The sequence below is a fragment of the Atractosteus spatula genome, chromosome 13 (genome assembly GCF_055471065.1).
Source record: "Atractosteus spatula isolate fAtrSpa1 chromosome 13, fAtrSpa1.hap1, whole genome shotgun sequence".
Taxonomy (NCBI): Eukaryota; Metazoa; Chordata; class Actinopteri; order Semionotiformes; family Lepisosteidae; genus Atractosteus; species Atractosteus spatula.
In genome coordinates, this window is record NC_142718.1 from 25609909 (window position 1) to 25631811 (window position 21903).

Below are 21903 nucleotides of genomic sequence, written 5' to 3' on the forward strand. Positions count from 1 at the left end.
TTGTATTCAGCTGTACAAAGACAATACACAGAACACACCCCTTTTGCTTATCTTGTGAATTATATACAGTAGTTGTCCATCCCAAGAAAATCAATAGCATATAGATAACATTGTTGTCTGTCATGAACAACAATTCTGTTTGGCTCTTATCCTTTGGTATGAGATTTGAATTCACACATTACATGTGGTATATACTGTAGGTATACCTCCTATTACTGACATGACCTTTAGACAAATGCAGAAATCATTTAGATGTGTTTTCAATATAGAAAGGTGGATAGTTAATTTCTATCTCTTTATCAAAGGCCAAACTTTTCTTCCTATTTTCAGTTTCTTGTTAACAGATTGAAACCACTTTCTGAAAATTTGACTGGGTTTCTGTGCTTCTAGGGTATATGGTAACAGTGACCATGGCAATAAGAACATAAATATTTCACTTCTCTAAAGATACATGTTCTATTTAAGGGTATTTTAACATATCCTTGTTTTAACATATCCCCTGGCTTGTCGAATTTTATGTCATTAAACAGGAATTTCCTGTGATCTGCATTAAAAGAAATGCATGTTAGCTATTTTCCTGTAGGGAAAGCAGGGCAGTTCTTTCCTCTGGGACCTCTCTAGTGAACAAAACTTGCCACAAGTAATGGATTACAATAATACCATTTAAAGTCTTATTGCGTTGCCTGTCATTTTTAATTATTCTGCAGAAAATACAATATGGAATGCTGAGCTCATAATGATTGTATCATTTGAGTTATCAGTTTATTTCATGACTATATATTGTTTAGTGCTGTCTGTGCTTTCAATTCACAAAGCAGACATTTGTATGTCTGAAACTGATTTCTGCTAGTTCTCCTATGTTGGTTTTCCTATGTTATGATCCTTAGCCAAGCACAAAAACTATTTTACAATCTTCATCCATACATTTTCTAACCATTTTATCCAATAAAGGGAGGCTGGGGAGCTGGAGCCCATGCTGGACAGTAAAGAGCACTGGTTGGATACACCCTGGATGGGATAGCATTACAGGGCACACATAGACACAGACACGCTCACACACTCACACCAGGGCCATTTTTACCAGAAGCCAATTTACCTTCCAGTATCTCTTTGGATTGTGGGATTATTGTAGAATTTGCATGACTTGCTAGAATATGTATTTACTGAAAGAGAGGTTTATTGTGAAATTAAGTTTATTTTGCTAGAAAAAGAAATCTCTTTGGACTGTGGGAGGAAACAAGAGCACCCAAAGGAAACCTACACAAATGCAGAGAGAGCATACAAACTCCACACAGATTGCACCCCAGGAATTGAATCCAGGTCTGCCAGGCAGCAATGCTAACCACTGCACTGCCCATTTCTGTTTTGTTTGAGTTTATGTTTTGTGCAATGTTTATGCATTCTCCAAACAAGATCTACACTTTCACTATTTTGAGTCAATAATACTGCAGTAACTGGAACTGGATGGTATCAAAGAAAAAGAGCATCTACTTAATCCTATTTCAGGTAGTGGGTTAACACTATTAATGCTTTTATAAAAAAAAAACAGTGCTGACCTCTTAAAAAGGAAGAAATGCCGTGACTTTAAAATCACAAATTCTGATTATTCCTATACACCCTTTTTGATTTAGTTTAAAAAAATGTCAATGCCAGAAAACCTCATTCTTTGGCAATTCTGTAGATAAGTTATTATCGTTTTTTTTCCCTTTTTCAAACAACAGAAAAAAAGAACAATTGCCAATTGCCTGAAGTAGTGGTATAAAAAATAACAGATGACTGATTGATTGGATAGAAAGATGCTGGGTTACCCTGGGCCTCACAGAAAAGGGGGCCGCATAGCAGTGACTCTTGCCTGTTTTCCCATGTTTATTCAAAAACTTCTGTCAGAGTAGAAACCATTTGTACAATTAGACAGGGCAGATTGAAAATCCTTGTAAGACCTCCTAATTAAAGCCAACTTGCAAGCAAATCTCAATATTGATCACCTTCTAACCAAATTTGCTAGCCTTTCTCGCCAGTAGTCTGAGAAGTTAAATGACTCAGGTTTCCTGCTTTGCCATTTTTCCATGTGCTTCTCAATCTTCCATAATCTTTGTATATTTCTGTTTATTTTTATGGCCAGTTCCCATCTTTCTTGTAAGTACTTCCTGTTTTCTGAAAAAAGATAATTATTCATCCTTGAATCCATACATTACAATGAGCTAATCCTCTAATTGTAGTAGACACATAATTGTATTGAATAAGTGGTACTTTGTCTAAAAAAACTGAGTTGTAGGTTTGAAAATAATCAACAGATGAATTCATAGGTTTCACCCAGTCTATTCCAGGGTCCTGGAGCTCTAGAAAGACTTAAGATAGATGGTCTATATACTTTAAAAGATTACCTTTTCTAAATTTTATTAAACTTTACAGCTAGAGGATAAGGGAATTCTCTGTGCTTTTTTTGTACCACGTTTCAAAGGTCGTTTACTGCATTTTGACTAACTTTAGGAAAAATGTAAACTGCAAAGTAAGAAAACTCCAGGTATTGACTTGCTGGTGCAGTTCATGAGGTCCCTTTTGACATTTAACCCACCTGAATGTGAATTTCCTTTCACAATTGATGAGGATTCTGTAACCTAAATTCAATGCCAAGGGTATCCAATTAAACAGGAAATAATGAAATACGAAGTAGTGCAAATCACTTTTTTGATGACATCCTCTCCTAGTTTCTCTTTCCTTTGTGGTTAATGAATCTAACACCTGGCAGACTCTGATATATTTTTGGTTAAGCAAATACATATATACTGTACCCCTTACTGAACAACTGTTGCACTCTTTGAGATATCTGATTCTGGCGCCATATATTACAATCTGGATCAAAAGGCTCCACATTTGTCTGAGTGATATTATCCACTTGGCCTACAGATTCCATTCCAAGACTGGAATGTCTCATAGTCTCTTGAGAGTATTAATCCCTTCCAATTGTTGTATTATCAGTAAGCAAAAGGCACTCGTGTTGACAGAGGCATGAGTACAATGATGCTGTATAACAACTTTAACATTTCCAGGATATTAATAAATTAAAGTCTGTACTGATTCTGATTCTTCTTCAATGCCTCAAATATATATTTCCATTTTAGTGATCTGTGATCTGTCACTCAAAGTGAATTTACCTCCCATATTTTAACAAAGATATTGCTCACAGCAAACCCAGTCAGCTTTGCTCAAGCTAAATTATTCAGCGGCTTGTTCTGTCACATGGTATCAAACCTCAGCGACCACATGCAAGACTTTCCAAACGCAGATACAAAAGAACAATTGTTCCTGTAAGCAAAAGTGTTCCAATTAGAAGTCTGAATTATCACTGGCATTCAGATTCTCCAAGTTAATCCTTCCACAACCAGTTCCAAATTAATAAAATAAAAGTCCAATTGTACACAGTAGCAGGGTTAGATGTCCCTGGAGCCTTGTAAGCCACTTTATGAGCTGAGTAAAAAAACAAAAGTATGCAAAATACTTTATTTTTTAGTTTCAAGTCAAACTTATTGTGGGTAAGAATATAATAATTGTTCCAATATGTTTGTCTTTCATGTGTAAATTTAATATGAAAATTCTAAACATTCAATAACAAAAAATAAAGTATGTATCTGAGCATATTACCTGAATATTCGATAACAGATGCAAATAAAGAATCAAATGCTTTGCATGTCATTTTACGCAGAAGGCATTAAACCCTCAATGAAATTACTACTATTGTTGTTAGTAATAAGTAGGGGAAAATAAATCACTAATATTGTAAATACAGGCTGAAAAGTAATTTATTTCCAGTTTGTCTTTCTGCTATGCATCATGGAATTAACCTCCTTTTGTTCCTTTTCTGATACAGTACTGACAACCAATTTCCTTGTTAATTAGAAATGTCTTATTCCCATTTTACTGAAAATATTCTAAAAATAAAAACAAAATGCATGTTTAGCTTGTCGATGGAGACCTTCTGAGTGGCATTATTGGGCATTTATGCACTGGCATTGTATTAATAGCATGAAATGTTATTTTTTTTTTATTATTCATTTAGTTTTGCAAAAGCTGACCAGTTGGAAATTCTCTAGAGTTGTCAGTGCCATTCTGAGCTGAATAAGTGATTAAACAAAGGCTTTGTTTATGGTTAGAGCACCATGATCGTGAACTATCTCATTGTTTTTCTAAAGAAACTATGTAACCCTGAGATTTGTCAAGGTTAATGATCGTATGATGTTTTAAGAAATTGAAGAAGAACCGGACAAAACAATAAAAATCATCTGTACTTGTTCCCATGTGTAATCAAGGTTTTTCTGTTTTTCTGTGGCTTAGTCATTACAAAGTATTATTGACGTTAAAGCATTTGATGTGCAAATTTCATTTTCAAAATTCTGTTTATAATGATCTTGGAGCAAAGGCACAACCATTAGGCTATGTTGTATGTGTTGTATAAATCATTTAGAATGATACTGAAAAGTAGGTAAAGTTTCCAATGGGAATTCTAATCAGATTTGTTTCTCAAAAAAGATTTTTTCCAAGCAATGTGAAGGTGAGCCACACACTATGTGGAACATACTGTACATGGTTGTGATGATCTCAGTATTACTAATCTAAATAGAAGAGGGCAGCTGAATACTTAACCTTCCAGTTAATTCAATTGGAGAGTATTGGTACAAGCTGCCCTTCATTTTATGATAAAAATATCACAGAAAGTTACAAAAACAAAAGAAATGGCTTCTGCATGAGAGTATATCTCCACCAGGAACGTTCAGTTTCAGACCCATAAAACCTTGAATGTTCTGCAAAAACCATTCATTGCACCGAATGTCTTGAATGTGGTTTTTAGTAAGGATGTGTAAAAAATAATTAAAAATTAAATCCTCTTTCAGTAAAGGTTTTTGAACAGAAATAGAACGTTTTTACTACAAGTTTAATACAAGTTTCAAAGTGTAATAGTTATTCCACATGGAGAAATTTGGATTAGCTGTTTTGTTTAATATGGTTTTGAAAATATTGTAAGCATTGTTCTTTTTTTCTTCTTCTTTTAAGGTCAGCTGAAGGTAACAGCATGGGCATTCTACGACTCTTTTAAATGGCAATCCTAGTTATCAGTCTTGTACACTGAGGCCATGAGATTTGTGCCGAACATTCTTTAGAAGATATTTCATTCCGGTACGGAAAGCTGAGAGTCACAAGCTAAGTCAAATATGAACAAAACATTGTCTGCTCTGATTAGTAATTCACAATTCTCAGCTTTCAGGATAAGGTGCTGTTTCAAACTCCAAAACAATGACTCATGCTGACCCTTTTATTAAGCAAAATCTCAAAAGTGAATGATTCAGTGGCTCCTGACCAGCTATACACATTAGAGATAAGTGATTATGTTGAAACCTGCAGGGTGTTTCCTGTCTAGTCCTGTTTAAATGCTGAGTCAGAAAAAACACCAGAAAGAAGCAGTCCCCTTTACTCTAAAAGTACACTACATAAGCCTTTGCCATGCCAAACAAATTTCAATTTGTGATCATATAATACATCTAATATTATACAGATTTACTTCTTCAAACAGACTAGCCTCATAACATGCATATGATCTGTATATAGTTTTTTGCAGACATGTAAGTTTAAGGTGCTGCCTACGTGCTGGTACAGTAGGTGTAATATTTATCATTATGAAACATACCTGGTAAATTTTCTAAAATAAAGTCTTTTACCTTTTTAACAATTTTGGCATGCTTCTGATTGCTCACTCTTTTATTATTTAGTACAAAAGGGTGTCATTAAGGAATGTCCACTTTGACTTACTACAGTTCAGTCTTTTTTTAAACAGAAGACCGTAACCCTGATTAAGATAAGGTCCTGTGTAGCATTTGTGAAATATCATGGTAATGTTTAGAAGGAGCTTTGATTTAAGGAGAACTTAGCACTTCTATACAGTACATTTACACAGTGTAGTGAGAGAAAAACATTGCATTACAATGACCTGTCCTTGGTCTAAGCCACATATTATTAATTCATCTAATTTACATTACATTAGTCTTCATTTAGAAATGAAGAGGAAGACTGATGCCACATTAAACGTCTCTATAAAGTGTTAAAAGTCTGTGACTGAAAAATAGTAAGGAACAAATATGTTTACACTATAACAGACACCATTCATTTTGTTCAAATTAAATAATGTCTCTGTCATTTTCATGGAAACCAAACAAAAACCTTATTTCATGTATCAATAACCACGTTTAGACGTTAACATCACACATGCCATATGGATCCAATTGAACCAATTAGTAAGCATAGGCCTTTTAGACAAATTGTATGCCTTGTGAGTCATATGTTAGTGTTGTTTTCAGAGAACTTGAGTAAATCTCAAAACATTGTTCTCAAAAAGTTTAATAATGAGAACAGTAATGGGACAATGTGCTCCAAGTTGTCAAAAAGTGGATTATCTGTAGCAGTTTATTTTAATCGCACTGTATTTAAAGCAAGTCATATTTTAAGAAGATTCCAAAACACGAATGCATTAATGTTATAATGATTAATAATTAATATAGATATTTAATGTTTGTATCTGTAGACCATGTAAAGGGAAGGATTTATATTTTTCCTAAAAAGTCGTAATTGGATATTATATACCAAAGGTAACCAGTAATTGAACTGCCCCTTCAAAAAAATATATTATGCGTAAAATACTCGCCTTTATTCATTCATCTTAAATCGATATTTTACATCTACAAATGTAACAGTTGGCCACGCCCTTTATTTTACCTGCCTAAAATTTAGCTGGTCGTACGGCGTTTGTTTCTCCTATACTTTTAGTATTCAAGTATCAGGATAGAAAAACAAGTCATACTTCTATTAACATCTAAATAGAATAATTATAAGCATATGTGTACGACTATACCACAAATTAATCCAAAATGTTACAGATAAACTAACGGATCTTAGGGTAGCAGTTCTGCTGTCCGATATAGGGGAATTCCGGGGTCCAGATAAATATATGTATTTTTATGGCAAGGATGTCTTACTTGTTTCATCAAGCAAACATTGCTAAAGAATATACACTCTAGAAAAACATACGAAGTTACAATTTTGTATACCGTAAACATGTTCTCATCCATCTGAAAACTACCAATCCTATGAAAATGAAAGTTTCTTCACTGGTTTTCCATTGATAATATGTGGACTGCGGAAGTCTCGGCTTAGGATCCGTTTCACTTCCTGTAGTCTTTTTTTTTTTAAATACGAATGGGGCTACGTACGTTTGCTTAGACAGTCCTGTGCAAGTTTTTTTTTTGTAGACTGGCATAAACAAATCACAGTTAAAGATCAACTTGCGAAGAGAGAAAAGAGGGATCTTCGATTTTTCTTCGAATTGTTTCTGGGACGAATATGTAAATGGTTTAATGCAAAATGGCTGTTTGTGGTTTATCTGTCTGGGAGAAAGAATTAATCATATGTGGGCAGAGAGTGTGAAATCATTGCTAAATGCGCTCCCAGACAGATATAGTGACTACATCGAAAAGTGGAGCTCATTTGTATTTTGCAGCTTTACAAGAACTGAACACTCGCTTCATTTTCTGTACAGACTTTTTAAACACTTTTTAAATGTGGATGGACGGATATTGTCGCAAAATGTATTTATCTTTGGCAGTGGTGTGTTCTTTAATTAAAAGCAGCGTTTCTTTCAATCTGGATATAGACGATCCTTCTGTTTACTCTGGTCCTGCTAGGAGCTACTTTGGATTTTCAGTGGATTTCTTCAAGCCAGATGACAGCCAGTAAGTTTCAGAATTTACTTTTTTTTAACCCTACAATAAATCTTATGACATTAATCAAGTTACCTAAAAGTTCAAATTAAATACAAACTTGTCTTTATAGAATACTGTTGTGTAAGTGTAGCCTGTTTTCTAGGGCAAATTAAAGATAGAAATGAACGATTCAGTTTTGAACATCAATCGTTTACAGCAATAGGGTGTACTTCAAGTTATTTGAAAAAAGGAAATCTTAAAACTTTTTGATGTTTTAGTGCGATCTCCTAATCCCCAACTTCCTCAGTATTGTGTTACATTTGGTTTAGGCACCTTAGAAGTATTGGACGTTATTGTCAAATAAGTCAAATGTAGCACAGATTTGTTTAAGAAAACATTTTGTTTACAGCATCTCAGTGTTTTTGTTGTGTTGCGGTCGTTTCTCAATAAATTTCTGTACACTCCAAATGGATTTTCATACTTACCCAGTTTTGAATTTAAGCTATTGTATTCAACTGTGGACTGTTCTTTCTTTTTATTCTGTGAGTTCATCCAATAAAAAAAACAGTAGTTCACAATGGTTTGAGTTCTTGTCAGCAATTTCGAATTCCTTAGGGCTGTATGTTTGTAACAACTTTTAAATTATATAAATTATTAACTATTATATTTTTGGTCAGACCGGTTTCGATCATCAGGACGCTGAGTAGCTTGTAAGGTTTAAGCTTCTTTGGGTTTGTTTTAATTATTTATATCTTTTTTGTATTTTCTTAATCTTTAGGTTAAACATCTTGATAGGCGCTCCTAAAGCAAATGCGTCTTTTTCAACGCTTGTGGAGAGAGGAGTAGTTTACAGCTGTCCCTGGCAAACAAACACACCGTGTCAGGAATTACAGTTTGACAATACAGGTGAGCTTCATCCTTGACTGCTCAAGGTTTGTTATTTACTATACCATTCGTGAGTCGTATACCTTTACTGGAGCCTGACCGTGCTACTAATCGCCTAACTCAATGTTAGTCTTCCAGCTCATGTCGTCTCAGTGTGCTTTTCTGCAAAGGCAGCTATCCTGATCTGAATAAAACAAATGCAACATAATTATGCTGGTGTTTTATGGAACCCATTCGTTCACTTGGAGTAGATCATTGTCCTCAATTCTTCCTACAAGAGAGAGGTTACAAATGAACTATTTACTGTTTGATTTTATCCACTTCTGTAGTTAATGTGAATAAAATTCAAAAGTGTTTTCAAGAGATGTAGTATAGAACAATTGCCTAAGTAGCTATTATGAAATATCTTTAATAAGTAAGTTTAATTATAATTGCCTTGAATTACTTCCTATGAACTAAATGCATGCTTATATTCCAGATGCTATGGCTACAGTGTCTAGTTCAGATGTTACTTTTTTCTACTACATAAAGGACTTCAGGTCACCAACAAATCTAATATAAAAGTATTTTGTTATATAAATAAATACAAAGATGCCCCACTCATAAAGTCAGATAATTAAAACAGATAAGAAATAATGATTTTTACTATCGGGATTATAGCAGATTAAGAAACGTGGTAGCAATGCCATTTGGTTGCCGTTTTAATACTTGAACTAAGATTTTGAGACAGCGCATTTTCATTCCTAAAACTGTTCCAGTCAGATTCTCTGAATTGATGGTAAAACAAAATGGTACATTTGTGGGTTTTCAAATTGTCTGCATTATTAAATACAAAATAATTTCTGACAGCAGTATTTTCCATTAAGTGCCAAGTGCATTTTAATGTAAATTGTTAATTTGGCACAAAGCAGTTGTACTCTATATATATAAAATAGAGTATATAGTAATGATAGTGTCAAAGGAATATGGGTTATGTTGTATATAGAGCAATAAGTTGCCCCAGATGTACAAAGGCATGGCAGGTTATACAGATCAGCTTGCTCCACATGTTTTCAATAGGTGTGTTAAATCTAATACTTCACTGAAGTAAGAACCAAGGACTTGTGCTCATGTCAGAACTCATACTGGAATGCAGAAGGAGAATGTTTCAGACATATCTTACTCCAGTGTACTGCTGCCTACAGTGGTGAAATAGCAAGAGGAGTGACTTTACAAACTTACATGAATTGTTAGTTTATTTAATTTTTGGCCTTGTATCAGTATAGTGTGTGGGAATCTTTACAAGCAACCTCAAAGGGCATGACCTCTGATAACCTCACCATTTTAAGATTTAAATCCTTTTATAGCCATTGCCCTGGTGTTTTTACCCTGCTTTGATAAGCATTCTGACTTCACAAGCATTCCTTCATTCCTTTTGTATGGGTTTTGATTTATGGTACATTTGGTTGGCCTGTACAGTATCTGTTGGTTTATCATGTGAACAGTAGACCATTGTGGTTCACAATTTAAAGAGTAAGATATCCTTAAAATTGTTTTATGAATAGGCCTATCTTAACCTTCTTGCATATATATATATACACATTTTTATTACAATGTAAGAACTCCAATGAAAATAACTTTTAAAAGTGTAACCTGAAACACTGGCATTGTTACACACCATGTTTAAATACTGAAAAGAAATGCATTCTGTCAGAAGTGAGTTAAAGAATATTCAAGAAGTACAAAATATCTCCTTTTGAATTGTTGGTTCTGTATTCTCTGGGGTGCCTACAAAAACCTGGGAGGTGTCTAGAGAGAGATTCACCCTTGACTGTGTGTTCCCTCTACTGAAACTACTTAGAACACATCTGAACACATCTATCATTTGACGTTTTATTACAGGGCGATGAAGTCATTTTAGACTTATACTTCTATTAGGTAAACGCCCAGATTAAACGAGCAGTGTGCTGTGTACCTCACAGACAGTTCTAAAAGAAAAACAAAACCCCAAATGTTTTTTAATTCAATCCTACAAGCACACCACTTCAGATCACTTCAAGAAGATTTGATGGTGATTTTTTTTCTTAGCCTGCATGCTGTTTTCATTTTTCAGTTATCACAGATTGGCCTAACCTAGACTAAATAATCCAGGACAAGCCCAGCTCCTCTCAACAGCCAGTGACAGAAACCGCTGATTACCTCACTGAGCCTAGTTCCCACCACAAAAAAATCCTCTAGCTTTTCACTTTATTGCCATTACTTCCCCTTAGTCTCTTGAAGTGAAGATTTTGGCCTGTTTTTTCAGTTGACTAATTTAGCACATTAAAATGAGTTGTACATGTTTTTTTTTAGGAAACCGTCTGTTGTTCACTGAGTTATGCTCCATTGAATCCCAGTTATTCAGGCTTGTGTCTTACCACATAATCTCTGGAGAGTTGTCCTGTGAGAGCCTCTGATGAGAAAACATTCTGTTACATAGGCTAGGCAAACCTCATTTATATCATTTTTCTTCTTTTGGGGGGGGGGATTAAAGTCAACATCTGACTTCTTTGGAACCTTTTAGCTTCAAAACATGTTTCAGTTTTGTGTGTAGGTAGAACACGTTAGATTATACTGTACTTACTTCAGAGCCTGCTTGTCATTTAATCTTTCATTGTTCAACACACCAGGTCTGACATTACCGTTTAGATGTAATTTAGTAAGGTCTTTCTCTCTTGAATTGGGTCCAGTCTTTCACAAAATGTACTTTCTTGTTTGCTATATCAACTGCATACAGACAGTATGAGCAACTGTCAGCTACGAAATGAAAGACAGAAGAAGTGTTTTAGAACAAAAGGAGGAAAAGGTCATACACGCCTTTAGAAAAACTTTAGAAATGTTTTTTTATGACTTTTTAAATGCTGTTAGTGTGTGTGTTCACAGAAGTGAGAAGATATTCCCAGAAAAGCAGTTGTTTCCTTTCGAAAACTGTTGAATCATGGTTATTGAGCTGCGATTGTTTTGCACTACCTTCTGCTGTTTTGATAAATGACCACGTCCTCATCCCTCACAGTAGATTTCTTTGTTATGGCAGACCCTGGGTTTCAGTGCAGAGGCTGACTCAATCTAGATTACTGCTGCGTGTTGATGTGGGCTGGAGGACACGCTATAATTAGAGAATGTATAGTAAGATTGTTATTTTTAAGATTTTAAAAATCCCCAGAAATGAAATGCTGTCTGCTCAGATGCATGTTGTCTTTTGAGCTGCTGAACAAGGATACTATGTACTTTGAACAATGCACACGGACAGATTTTCCAAAACTTTAACTCTTTGATTAAAAAAGAAAAAAACATATTTTGAAAAAGCTCCTTGAAGTAAAAAAAAACTTCTGTCCACACAGGATCCTACTGCTAAATCCCTTCGAGGAAGTGTTTAACTACCTATAGAACTGCTGATATGAAGTTTTGATGGTGTCTGTAACACCAATTTAAGTAAATGCTTGAGTGATGCTTTTGTTGTGGACGTGCTAATTGCAGATTGCCAATTTTATTATTCTGGCTACCTCTTCTGCAGCCATTCTATTGCTGTGAGTGGGTGTGTATGCCCGCTGAAAACAGATGTTTTCTTTTCCTTCCTTATGGACACAATCATGCATTCAGTTACTGATAACCTAATTTGGAATGTACATGATTTAAAGCAGGTGTTAGCCAGTTTGCATTGGCTGACTAAACTTTGATTAAGCATCGTAGCACCCGTAAGTTGTAATAAGAACCTTATTTGAATGTTTTAGGTACTCTCTTACTCTCCAGTTAGTGGCAGACTTTTTCTGCCTTAAGGGGTGCAGTGAAGTTTTGAAAAATGTTTTAGAATTTAAGAGGTTCCCTACTGACAAGTATCTGAAAGTTCTGTGTAACTGATTTTATGATCACAGCATCCTGGTACTCTGTCCTTTCTTCTTAAACAATAGGTCAGGACTGTACGCAGTATGTAGCTGTGATTTCAGTGTGTCATTATAAAGGGAAATGAGATGTAACTTAAAAGGAACTATCATCTTCTGCATTATAAGGTCCAGGTTTAGATGTCTGTTGTATTTACCATAACTGTGATGCCTGCCAGAGGGGACATGCATACTGTGGCGTTTCATGTCAAGTCTGCTGTGTAGTTTGAGGACAATGCATTGAGCAGAGCACTTTAACTTATCACTGCATGCGTGACTGCAGTAGAGAAAGGGAATGTTCTCAAAAATGGCTTAAACATAGTTTAAATAGTTGTGATTTGTGCTTTAAAGCCTTTAAAGGCTGCCAGCAGTCTTCTAATACATTATGCGTCAAAGCACTATAGAGTTGGATCTCCTCTAAAAAACATCTCCTTTGGAAGCCAATAAGAAACGCAGAGAATCAGGCCCATTGAAGGAAGGAAGTAATATTGCAGATGAAGAGGCAAGTTGACAAGGCAGATGTTTCCTGTCTTTAAACTATTCTCATGTGGTCTGTAAGGTGCTCTGGATTTTGGAAAAATTACTGTCATGTCAGTGTTTATTTTGGGCTTTTTTTGACTTTTCTAGTTGATTTACATTGTGTTAACAGCTTACGTGAAAGATAATTATCATTTTATTGCAACAAACCTTTTTTAAAAAAAACATGGCTGTAGCTTAAATGTTATTTTATGTGTGTTTGTATAAGTTTAAGCTTGTGATGGCCATCGTTTCAAAACAATTCTCACTAACATCTTAACAATAACTGTAATTGTACCTTATATTTTTTAGAAAATATTTCTGTTGCTTGCTGTGTGTTTTGTTATCATGCTGTCTAAAACACAGTTCAGGTAGCACATCAGTCACCTGGAAGTAGTATTTTTCATTGCTTTGTGATCAAGAAGCATTTATTTGCTTAAATGTAGAAATATTATACATTTTTTAATCAATTATCTAATCTCTTTTACCACAACTCTTGCTGTGTCAGGAATAATTTAACAAAATTTGGTCAGTAGCACATCACAAAGTAGCTGCTTCAAACATAAATTACAACATTTTCTTCTCCTGATATGTTGACTGGATACAGGTTTTATAATGCTGTTTTGCTTTATGGGCTTTGTCAGATAATGTTGCCTCAGCATGTATAAAGTTGTCCTGCTTTAACTAGACCTCCAGGCAACTGGGCTCTGTTAGAACAAGCCTTTGTATTTTGCACATTAGATGCAAGGTTCACTCCTATGTATGAAATCTCTTTGAAACTATTTGAAATTTAGCCAGGATTGTAACTAAATAATCAACTACAAAATTGTCAAGCTCACAAAGGATTATTAAAATGACTACTCTAATTAATGGTGAATTGTGTGCTTTAATGTGCAATATCATATTTTGAGTAGTATAAACTTATTTTGGTTTGTAAACCTGATTTATAATAATGGGTGATACTTAACATTAACATTTAGAACACATTATCAAGAATTATGGTGCCTATAACATCTATGAAATATGTTCGGTAGGCTATTTGCTCGGATATAGTGTACATTTATATAGCCGTCTCCTTTAAAACTCTAAAGGTTTGATTGTTACTACAATGTTAGTGACCAATTGATGAGGATAAGGTTCTCATCCAGCCATTTCTTAAATGATGCCAGGATATCATTCACCAACATGGTTGATGGGATAAAATAACTTATTTTAAGCCTAGGAATGTATCTTGTTGTTCTTGCTTCACTACAACTGGAAGATGAAAATGATGTCGCTGTAAGAACTTTGATCAGAAAGACTTTTTCCATAGGTTATTTTTTAAAATTCAGTACTTCACATTTTATGTACAGTATATAGTTTGTTTCTAGTTTCTGCTATTTTTGTACATTAAATGTCATGCACCAGGTGTTTAGCCAACTTTTTGTCTGTTGTTCATGCCTTTTCTTTTGCAGCTCATCTTCTTATTTTGAGATCATCTGTGAACTTGACTAGTTTACTTTATATACCAGAGTCTAGGTCATTGATATACAATAACAGCGTCAGTGGCCTTAATATAGACTCCTGATGTACTCTAATTATATGATCAAAGTTTGAGAATTCAACCTTTAATCTGGCTTTATCCAAAACTATTGACATTTCTACCTCCGGATATCTTCCTATACATTCTAGTTATAAGTAGAAATAGCTTTAAGTATTTAGTTTTCCTTCATGTCTTCCAATTTTCCTTCTTGAGGATTTTTGGGAGCTCACCTTTGTGGTTATTTCTAAACAGCTCAAAATTTTCATGTTTTATTTTTTCTCTGTTGGTTGTAAATTACAGTATTTGCCTATACATTTTTCTCTTTGTATATAGAGCGTGTGGGCTTTTCTGCATGGCAGTGCTTGGCATGGCAGTGCTTTCTCAAATAGGTTATCTTTTTAGATTCAATTTAACTGCCCGTCAATCATTCTTAGATGACAGGAAAGGAATCGATGGCTCTCCAATGGAATTCAAATCCAGCCAGTGGTTTGGAGCCACTGTGCGGTCAAGTGGTGACCAGATATTGGTAAGTCTCAGTTTCTCTTGTCTCCCCCTGGTTCCCTTTAACTGTTTAAATCAGTGATACAATGTGAGACTTTACTTCTGGTTATAGCGCACCTTGTAATTTAGGTGTATTAAAAGAAGGCAGTGTTTAGGTTCAAACGAGTACACTAAGCCATTGGTAATCTTTCTTCTTTTTGATATAATGAACATTTTTTTTCCTGTATTCTGTATTCCTAAGTCTACACAAGAATTAGGCTTTAAATTTTTTGACCTCTCATCTTGAATCAAAAGTATCCAACGCTGTTAACATTTTTTTTTATTTCTAGGCATGTGCTCCACTCTATCAGTGGAGGACATTTGGGAATGCAGAAAGAGAGCCCGTTGGGACCTGTTTCCTGAAAAAAGGAGGGCGAATAGTGGAATACTCACCTTGTCGAACAGGTAATGCACTCCTGTGGTTTGCTTATTAGACATCATGAAATATTAAGCCCTTGGGAGTTGTCTTAGCAAGACAGTGTGTTGTAATTTTCATTGTTAAAGTCAAAGTGATGACATAAAAGGAATCTACAGTTGCTTACCAAAGTATCGGGACCTCATTTAATACATGTGTACTCACTAATGTCTTATTTAGTAAATATTGTTAATTAAACTGGGATTACCTTTATTGGTTACTAATTCAAGATGGCAAGCAGTAGTTCACTTTGGAGGCAAATTAACTGAATTCTGTCAGAAATGTCCCAGTTCCAATATCTGCAGTTCAGTCGATACAGTGTCTTTACATTTCTCACATGGTATTATCATACTTCATTTAATACAGTGAACCTTGCCTTGATGTTATTTATTTACTTACTTATTTCAACGATTTCAATGTTTCCAAAGAGTATTTTGTATAGTATTAGGATTGGGTTTAAAGGTTCTGTGTGAGTATTGCCCTCCAAATTTAGCTAAGGTTTACAGTATTGTTAATCCAGAAAGAAAAATATTTAGTTGGACCTACCTTGATTTTGAAAGAGTTAATGTGTTCTAAAGGGGGAATATTGTTGCTCTTTTCCGATGGTTTAAGCTCTGTGATGTGCAACAACTGACTAACTTATCATTTTACGTATTAGTTTAGGTTTCTTTCACAATGGAATTATTAGTAATTGACATTTGGTAATTGCACATTTGGAACATTGTGAAATGTAAATGAGAGTTCAAAAAAGGTATATTATTCATACTCAATCATAGCAGAGGATTCACTGGTTTGTGAAAGTCTGTAATGTCCACATAGTGTAGCCAACACCCATAATTGACCATATGCTGTGTTTCGCAAAAATAAATACTTTTATTTTTCCTGGGGGAGATTTAAACTGGATTTGTTCACCATGAGCTTTAAATATGACTTCAGTTTTCAGTGAAAGTTTAGTTCAATCTGATTTCACAGAATCTAACACTACTATTGTACCTTTCTGTTAAGCATAATAGAAGGAGGAATTTTTTACATGACGTTTGCCCCTGCTCTTTTGTGGTGCTTATTAAAGTGGGCATCAAACTGCATTCTAAGGAATTTGTTGTTTCCTGTTTGAAAGCCAGTTTCCGTCTGATAAGTCTCAAGAATCTATTTTCCACATAATCTAATTTGACAGATTTCAGTTGAGAGGTGTGAAGACTATAGTCCTAAATATCTTGGTCACTCATTTTTTTTGAATATGGTTAAAAAATTCCTTGTCAAATACCTTTATTCAGGACTGATTTTGCCTTCGTGCAGTAACTGTAACATACGCTAAAGGCAAACTTGCTATCACCATGGCTTTCTAAGACATATTTGATCTTTTATTTTGTTTCTGCTTTGCCTAACTGTAAGTTTGTATACTTGTTCCAGCCTTGGGCAACCCTGAAGGACAAGGATTTTGCCAGGCAGGATTCAGCGTAGACTTTGTAAAGGTATGGAATGTTTCACAATACAACATAGCCTCAGGACTCTCTTGCTTTAACCAGACTCTATCATACAGTATGTGTTGTGCCATTTTTTAGTTATTCTTATTCTCATCATTATTCTTATGATGTAAGCATGTAAAAATGGTTGTTTTCCTCATATCAAAGTAGTTTCCAACAAAGTAGTTTCTGTTATTTTAACCTCATTCCTCAAAATTAATTTGCCCATTGTCAGAACTGCTTAATCTTAAAAATGGAATTCAACAAACATTCTCCATTCCAACATTTGTCTTTTTTATGTTTTTAGCAGAATAACCGTGTGGTTGTTGGAGGACCTGGTAGCTTTTATTGGCAAGGTAATACATTACAATAATAATAATAATTGCTTACACTTATATAGTGCTTTTCTGGACACTCCACTCAAAGCACTTTACAGGTAATGGGGACTCCCCTCCACCGCCACCAATGTGCAGCCCCACCTGGATGATGCGACGGCAGCCATAGTGCGCCAGAACGCTATTAGTGGGGAGGAGAGCAGAGTAATGAAGCCAGTTCATATTATGGGGATTATTAGGAGGCCATGATTGGTAAGGGCCAATGGGAATTTGGTCAGGAAGCCAGGGTTACACCCCTACTCTTTTTCGAGAAACACCGTGGGATTTTTAATGACCACAGAGAGTCAGGACCTCGGTTTTATGTCTCATCCAAAGAACGGCGCCTGTTTACAGTATAGTGTCCCCTGGGGCATTAGGACCCACATGGACTGCAGGATGAGCGCCCCCTGCTGGCCCCACTAACACCTCTTCCAGCAGCAACCTCAGTTTTTTCCAGGAGGTCTCCCATCCAGGTACTGACCAGGCTCATACCTGCTTAGCTTCAGTGAGTTGCCAGTTGCGAGTTGCAGAGTGATATGGCTGCTGGCTGCTGACATTAAAAAACATATCTTTATTAAGTCATTCAAGCAAGGTAGATTTTTAAAGTAAAAGGTTTAGACAGGCACCGCCAGTGATGCTGCTTGCTCAGAGTGCAAGTTGAGCTCTGTGGTCCAAATGGTGATGGTTTGATTGTAGTCATTTGGCTAACCAGCTGTAACCCGGCAGCAGCATACAAGTAACAGAATGCCACCGGGCTGGGTTGGAATTATTCGTCAAGGTTTTTGTGAAACAGTGACCCCTGTGGCCTGTTGGGCAACTGCAGGAATGCAGTGACGTTAGTAAAACATGCTTCTCTGCTTCTATTTGATGTTAACAAAGGTACCATGCAGTTGGCACTATAGTAAAAGCTGAATAGCTTTAACTGTTGAGCATATTGGAGGACTCTACAGGCCCCTTAATCTTCCCATGCAGTAAAGGAAACACCCTTGAGCTCAAGTTTAAAGCAATTGGGGATTTCAAATTTATTTAAAAAAGAGCTGTTCTTCAGTCTGTACTACCCATCCAAGTGAATAATTAAAATGTTTTGTGTTGAAAAGGTTGAAAATATGAATGCACAAATCTTAAAACTGCAGAAGGAATAAGAGCCAGGTGAAATTTCAGGATCTGGTCTTACCTGTGATAACACAAATGAAATGTTGGCTGGTGTTCCAAAAACAAGATCAAGTCAGATCTTGAACTCCAAGAAGGCCTTAAAACCTAGTGTTTTTAACTGCTTACAATATTAAACCTTTGGTATTATTCACAATTTCTGCCTTAAAAGCCCAACAAGATAATATCCTGCTTTTTTATTGTTTTATTCAAATCATATATTGACTTTGCCCCCCATAGTGCTGTTTATTAGATCACTAGTGCAGCACATAATTATGCTCACTTAACAAAATTGTAAGAGGTAGAAGTGGCATTGACCTGATATTGTAATATATTAATTCAGCTTTATCTATGTGTTTTGTTACACTGTGACCTGGAAGAAAGATGTGTGCACTGTCGCTTTCAGTATTTGCAGTGCTACCTTCATCTTTTTTTTAACACATCAGCTCTTTAGGAGAGCAACATCATACTGGGAGAAGAACTTCTAATAAGTCCCAGAAAAAAGAATTAAGTTCAAAAGATGTAACAGAAAATACACTTTGAATTAACCATAAAACCATAATACTACATCATGATTATAATGTGATTTCTTTAAGAACATTAATTTTGAGTAAGGTCAGTTTATTCTTGTACCGAGTTTATCTTGTACTGAGTTTATCATCACTATCAGGTCATACAAGGTGGTCTTCAAGATTCATGAGTGAACATGGGTGTACATTGTTTGGCCTTCTTATGATTTGCTGTGAGCACTTTAATTATTGTGGATTCATTTATTTTTAAATGCTTCTGAGATTTCCAGCTAGACCTCTGTAAATATTCTTAACACAGATAAAAGTCATTTGCTGTATATCCTTTTGGTTTCCCACTATTTTGAAAGAATACAACCCTGACCACTTTTTAGTATTGAAGAATTGTAGGAATCAATTGAGACATCACTAAACCACCTTCACCTCTGGCTTTGGTTCATGAAAGACCCAAAACGGTGCTTGGAAAAAGTTCATTTAAGTCTATATAGTTATTTTTCTTCTGTGCATTTCAGTACCTACAAAAGTGTTTTTGTTAATGTTTCTTCATTTCTTCAGGTCAGCTGATCTCTGATGAGATTTCTGAAATTATAAACAACTACAAACCTGATTACTTCATAACATACAAGAATCAGCTTGCAACAAAAACAGCCAGTGCCCAGTTTGATGACAGCTATTTAGGTAGGGGATTTTTTTAAAATGTCATTTTAAGTTTTGTTTACATTTTTGGCATTGTATCCTCATAGCATAACATGCTGTTTAAACCAAAGTGTGGGGTATTTTTGGAGCTGTGGGCTATTCTCATTGTTCAGAGTATAAACAAAGAGAAAGATGTACACACTAATATTTGCTTTAGCAGACTAAGCCTATGCCCTGTTTATTTTCCCTTATGAAATGTGAACTGCATGATAATTCACCAATTAACTGTACTTTTTCTACAGTACTGATTCCATAAAGTTTTGTATATTGGGGATGAAAGCTGTATTATTCCCTACCAATATGTGTTCTAAACGTTTTTTGATTGTACTATTAAGTCTTGTGTTAAGAAATAAATCAGAAAAGTTCTTTAATTTTTTTCACATAACCATGTACATCTTGTTCTGCAGAACTACAGTTTGCTTTGTTCTTCAGAATTTGGGTCATTCATAATTACAGTTCTGCTTTGTTGCAATTTTTAGGTTACTCTGTGACTGTTGGAGATTTTAACAATGATGGAACAGATGGTGAGATTTCTCTTCTACAACAGATATCAAATATGAAAACTGTATGCAAGTCGATTTAGGTATCAGTGTTGCCAATTTAAGGAAGGCCAGAAAAAATCTGTTTCTATTAATATCAGAATAGAAAGAGTAACACCTGTAAACTGTAATTTGAAAGATGAAAGCTAATATGATTGTTCCTCAGACAACACTGGTGAGTTATGGAAAAATAGTAAACATTTAGGAATGTAATTAAGACTAGGAGTCTTTAATGTGGTAGTGTTTGAAGTAGGTGAGGTAGTGGCATTAGCTCCCTTACAGGTTTTGGAGTCTGATAAGTCATCGTGTATGATAACCATTTATTCTTTAGTTAGAGGTTTTATAGTAATTACCTTTTAATGATTTTCATTTTTTTGTCAAGGAAAAAAAGAAGCTTTACAATTTCTCCCTTGTATAGTTCATGGCCAAAACCAAGTCATTCAGAGAGTTTTTAATTTTCATTTCACATATCTCATCTCCTCAATGAACTTTAAAGTTTCACTTGGTAAGGCCGCATACTAGTATTTGTCAGTGGTGCTTTCGTGTCTTGTAAAGACTGCATTCAACAACACTAGGATTTGTTTTCTGAATATTACTGAATATTACTTTATGAAAGTACCTTCGTTTTTCACCATTATGTTCATTATGTTCCTCCGTCTTGCTTCTTTCTACAGATTTTGTCACAGGAGTTCCCAGAGGTGCAAAGGCTCTTGGATATGTAAGTATACTTTGCTTTATAGAGCAAACATTTATCCTTTTTAGGAAAAAAATAATCACATAATAATCTGTTTTTGTGTACAGGTTACCATTTTAAATGGAAAAAACATGGAATCAATGGTTAATTTCACCGGCGAACAGGTAGATTCCTCCTTCCTTGTTTGCTTTATCTTTATCTTTTAAGGTGATTAGCTTTTTTAAATTCTCCACATAAATTATTTACAAACAGATATGTGAAATAAGTTGTACATGATGTAATTAAGAGAAAATATGGCAACACAACACTAACATGTTACATGTTGAAGTTTTTAAGTGAAACTGTAAAGCAAAAACATATTACAATGTAACATTTTGCATGATTTAAGCAGGAAGTTTGTCTGGATTATTATTTAAAGTTGAATGATGGATTAAGTAAACTTGAACATTTTGGGGTTTTAGCTTCTCCAAAACATTCAAGTTTAATTAATCCATTATAGTTTGAGATGGAAAATCTGCATATAATACTTTTAATATTTCATTCTAGTACTATACTTCAAAATGTTTTTGTATACACATTGGGTATTGGTTAATCTGATTGATAATATTATACTTTTAAAAAACATAAAAGTTTGCTTTTTTCTATGAAATATGCATTTATCACTGTATGCCTATCCTTCAAGGTCATCCTGACTAAATATGCATATATGATAGGCAAGTGCGACACAATGTTATTGTGGTTTCAGCCTTTTTTTTAATGGCATTTTATTTACAAGCCAGGAGTTCATGTCCTAAATCCACTTCACCATCTGGAACTCATCAACACAGCCCTGTCAGCACAAACATTACAGAAAAGCAGAAAGGAAAGAAGAGTGCATAGTCAGCATGTGGCTCTCTGAGCCCAGGGGCTGAAGCAGTTTGGCTGGGGAAAGGAATTACTGGG

General features: G+C 35.0%; 1 protein-coding gene across 2 annotated transcripts in view; it reads left to right on the forward strand.

Annotated features, from left to right (window-relative positions):
• The first annotated feature begins 7221 nt into the window (after positions 1-7221).
• itgav (integrin, alpha V) overlaps positions 7222-21903 on the forward strand; it is a 34125-nt gene continuing 19443 nt past the window's right edge. The window contains exons 1-10 of one of the 2 annotated variants that reach the window (XM_088931022.1): positions 7222-7775; positions 8524-8651; positions 14999-15090; positions 15395-15509; positions 16930-16991; positions 17290-17338; positions 19588-19710; positions 20208-20252; positions 20942-20985; positions 21069-21125. In XM_088931022.1, the coding sequence (XP_088787148.1) occupies positions 7603-7775; positions 8524-8651; positions 14999-15090; positions 15395-15509; positions 16930-16991; positions 17290-17338; positions 19588-19710; positions 20208-20252; positions 20942-20985; positions 21069-21125 (888 nt within the window). In that variant the 5' untranslated portion in view covers positions 7222-7602. The remainder of the gene's footprint in view (positions 7776-8523; positions 8652-14998; positions 15091-15394; positions 15510-16929; positions 16992-17289; positions 17339-19587; positions 19711-20207; positions 20253-20941; positions 20986-21068; positions 21126-21903) is intronic. The other variant, XM_088931021.1, reaches the window with a different exon arrangement.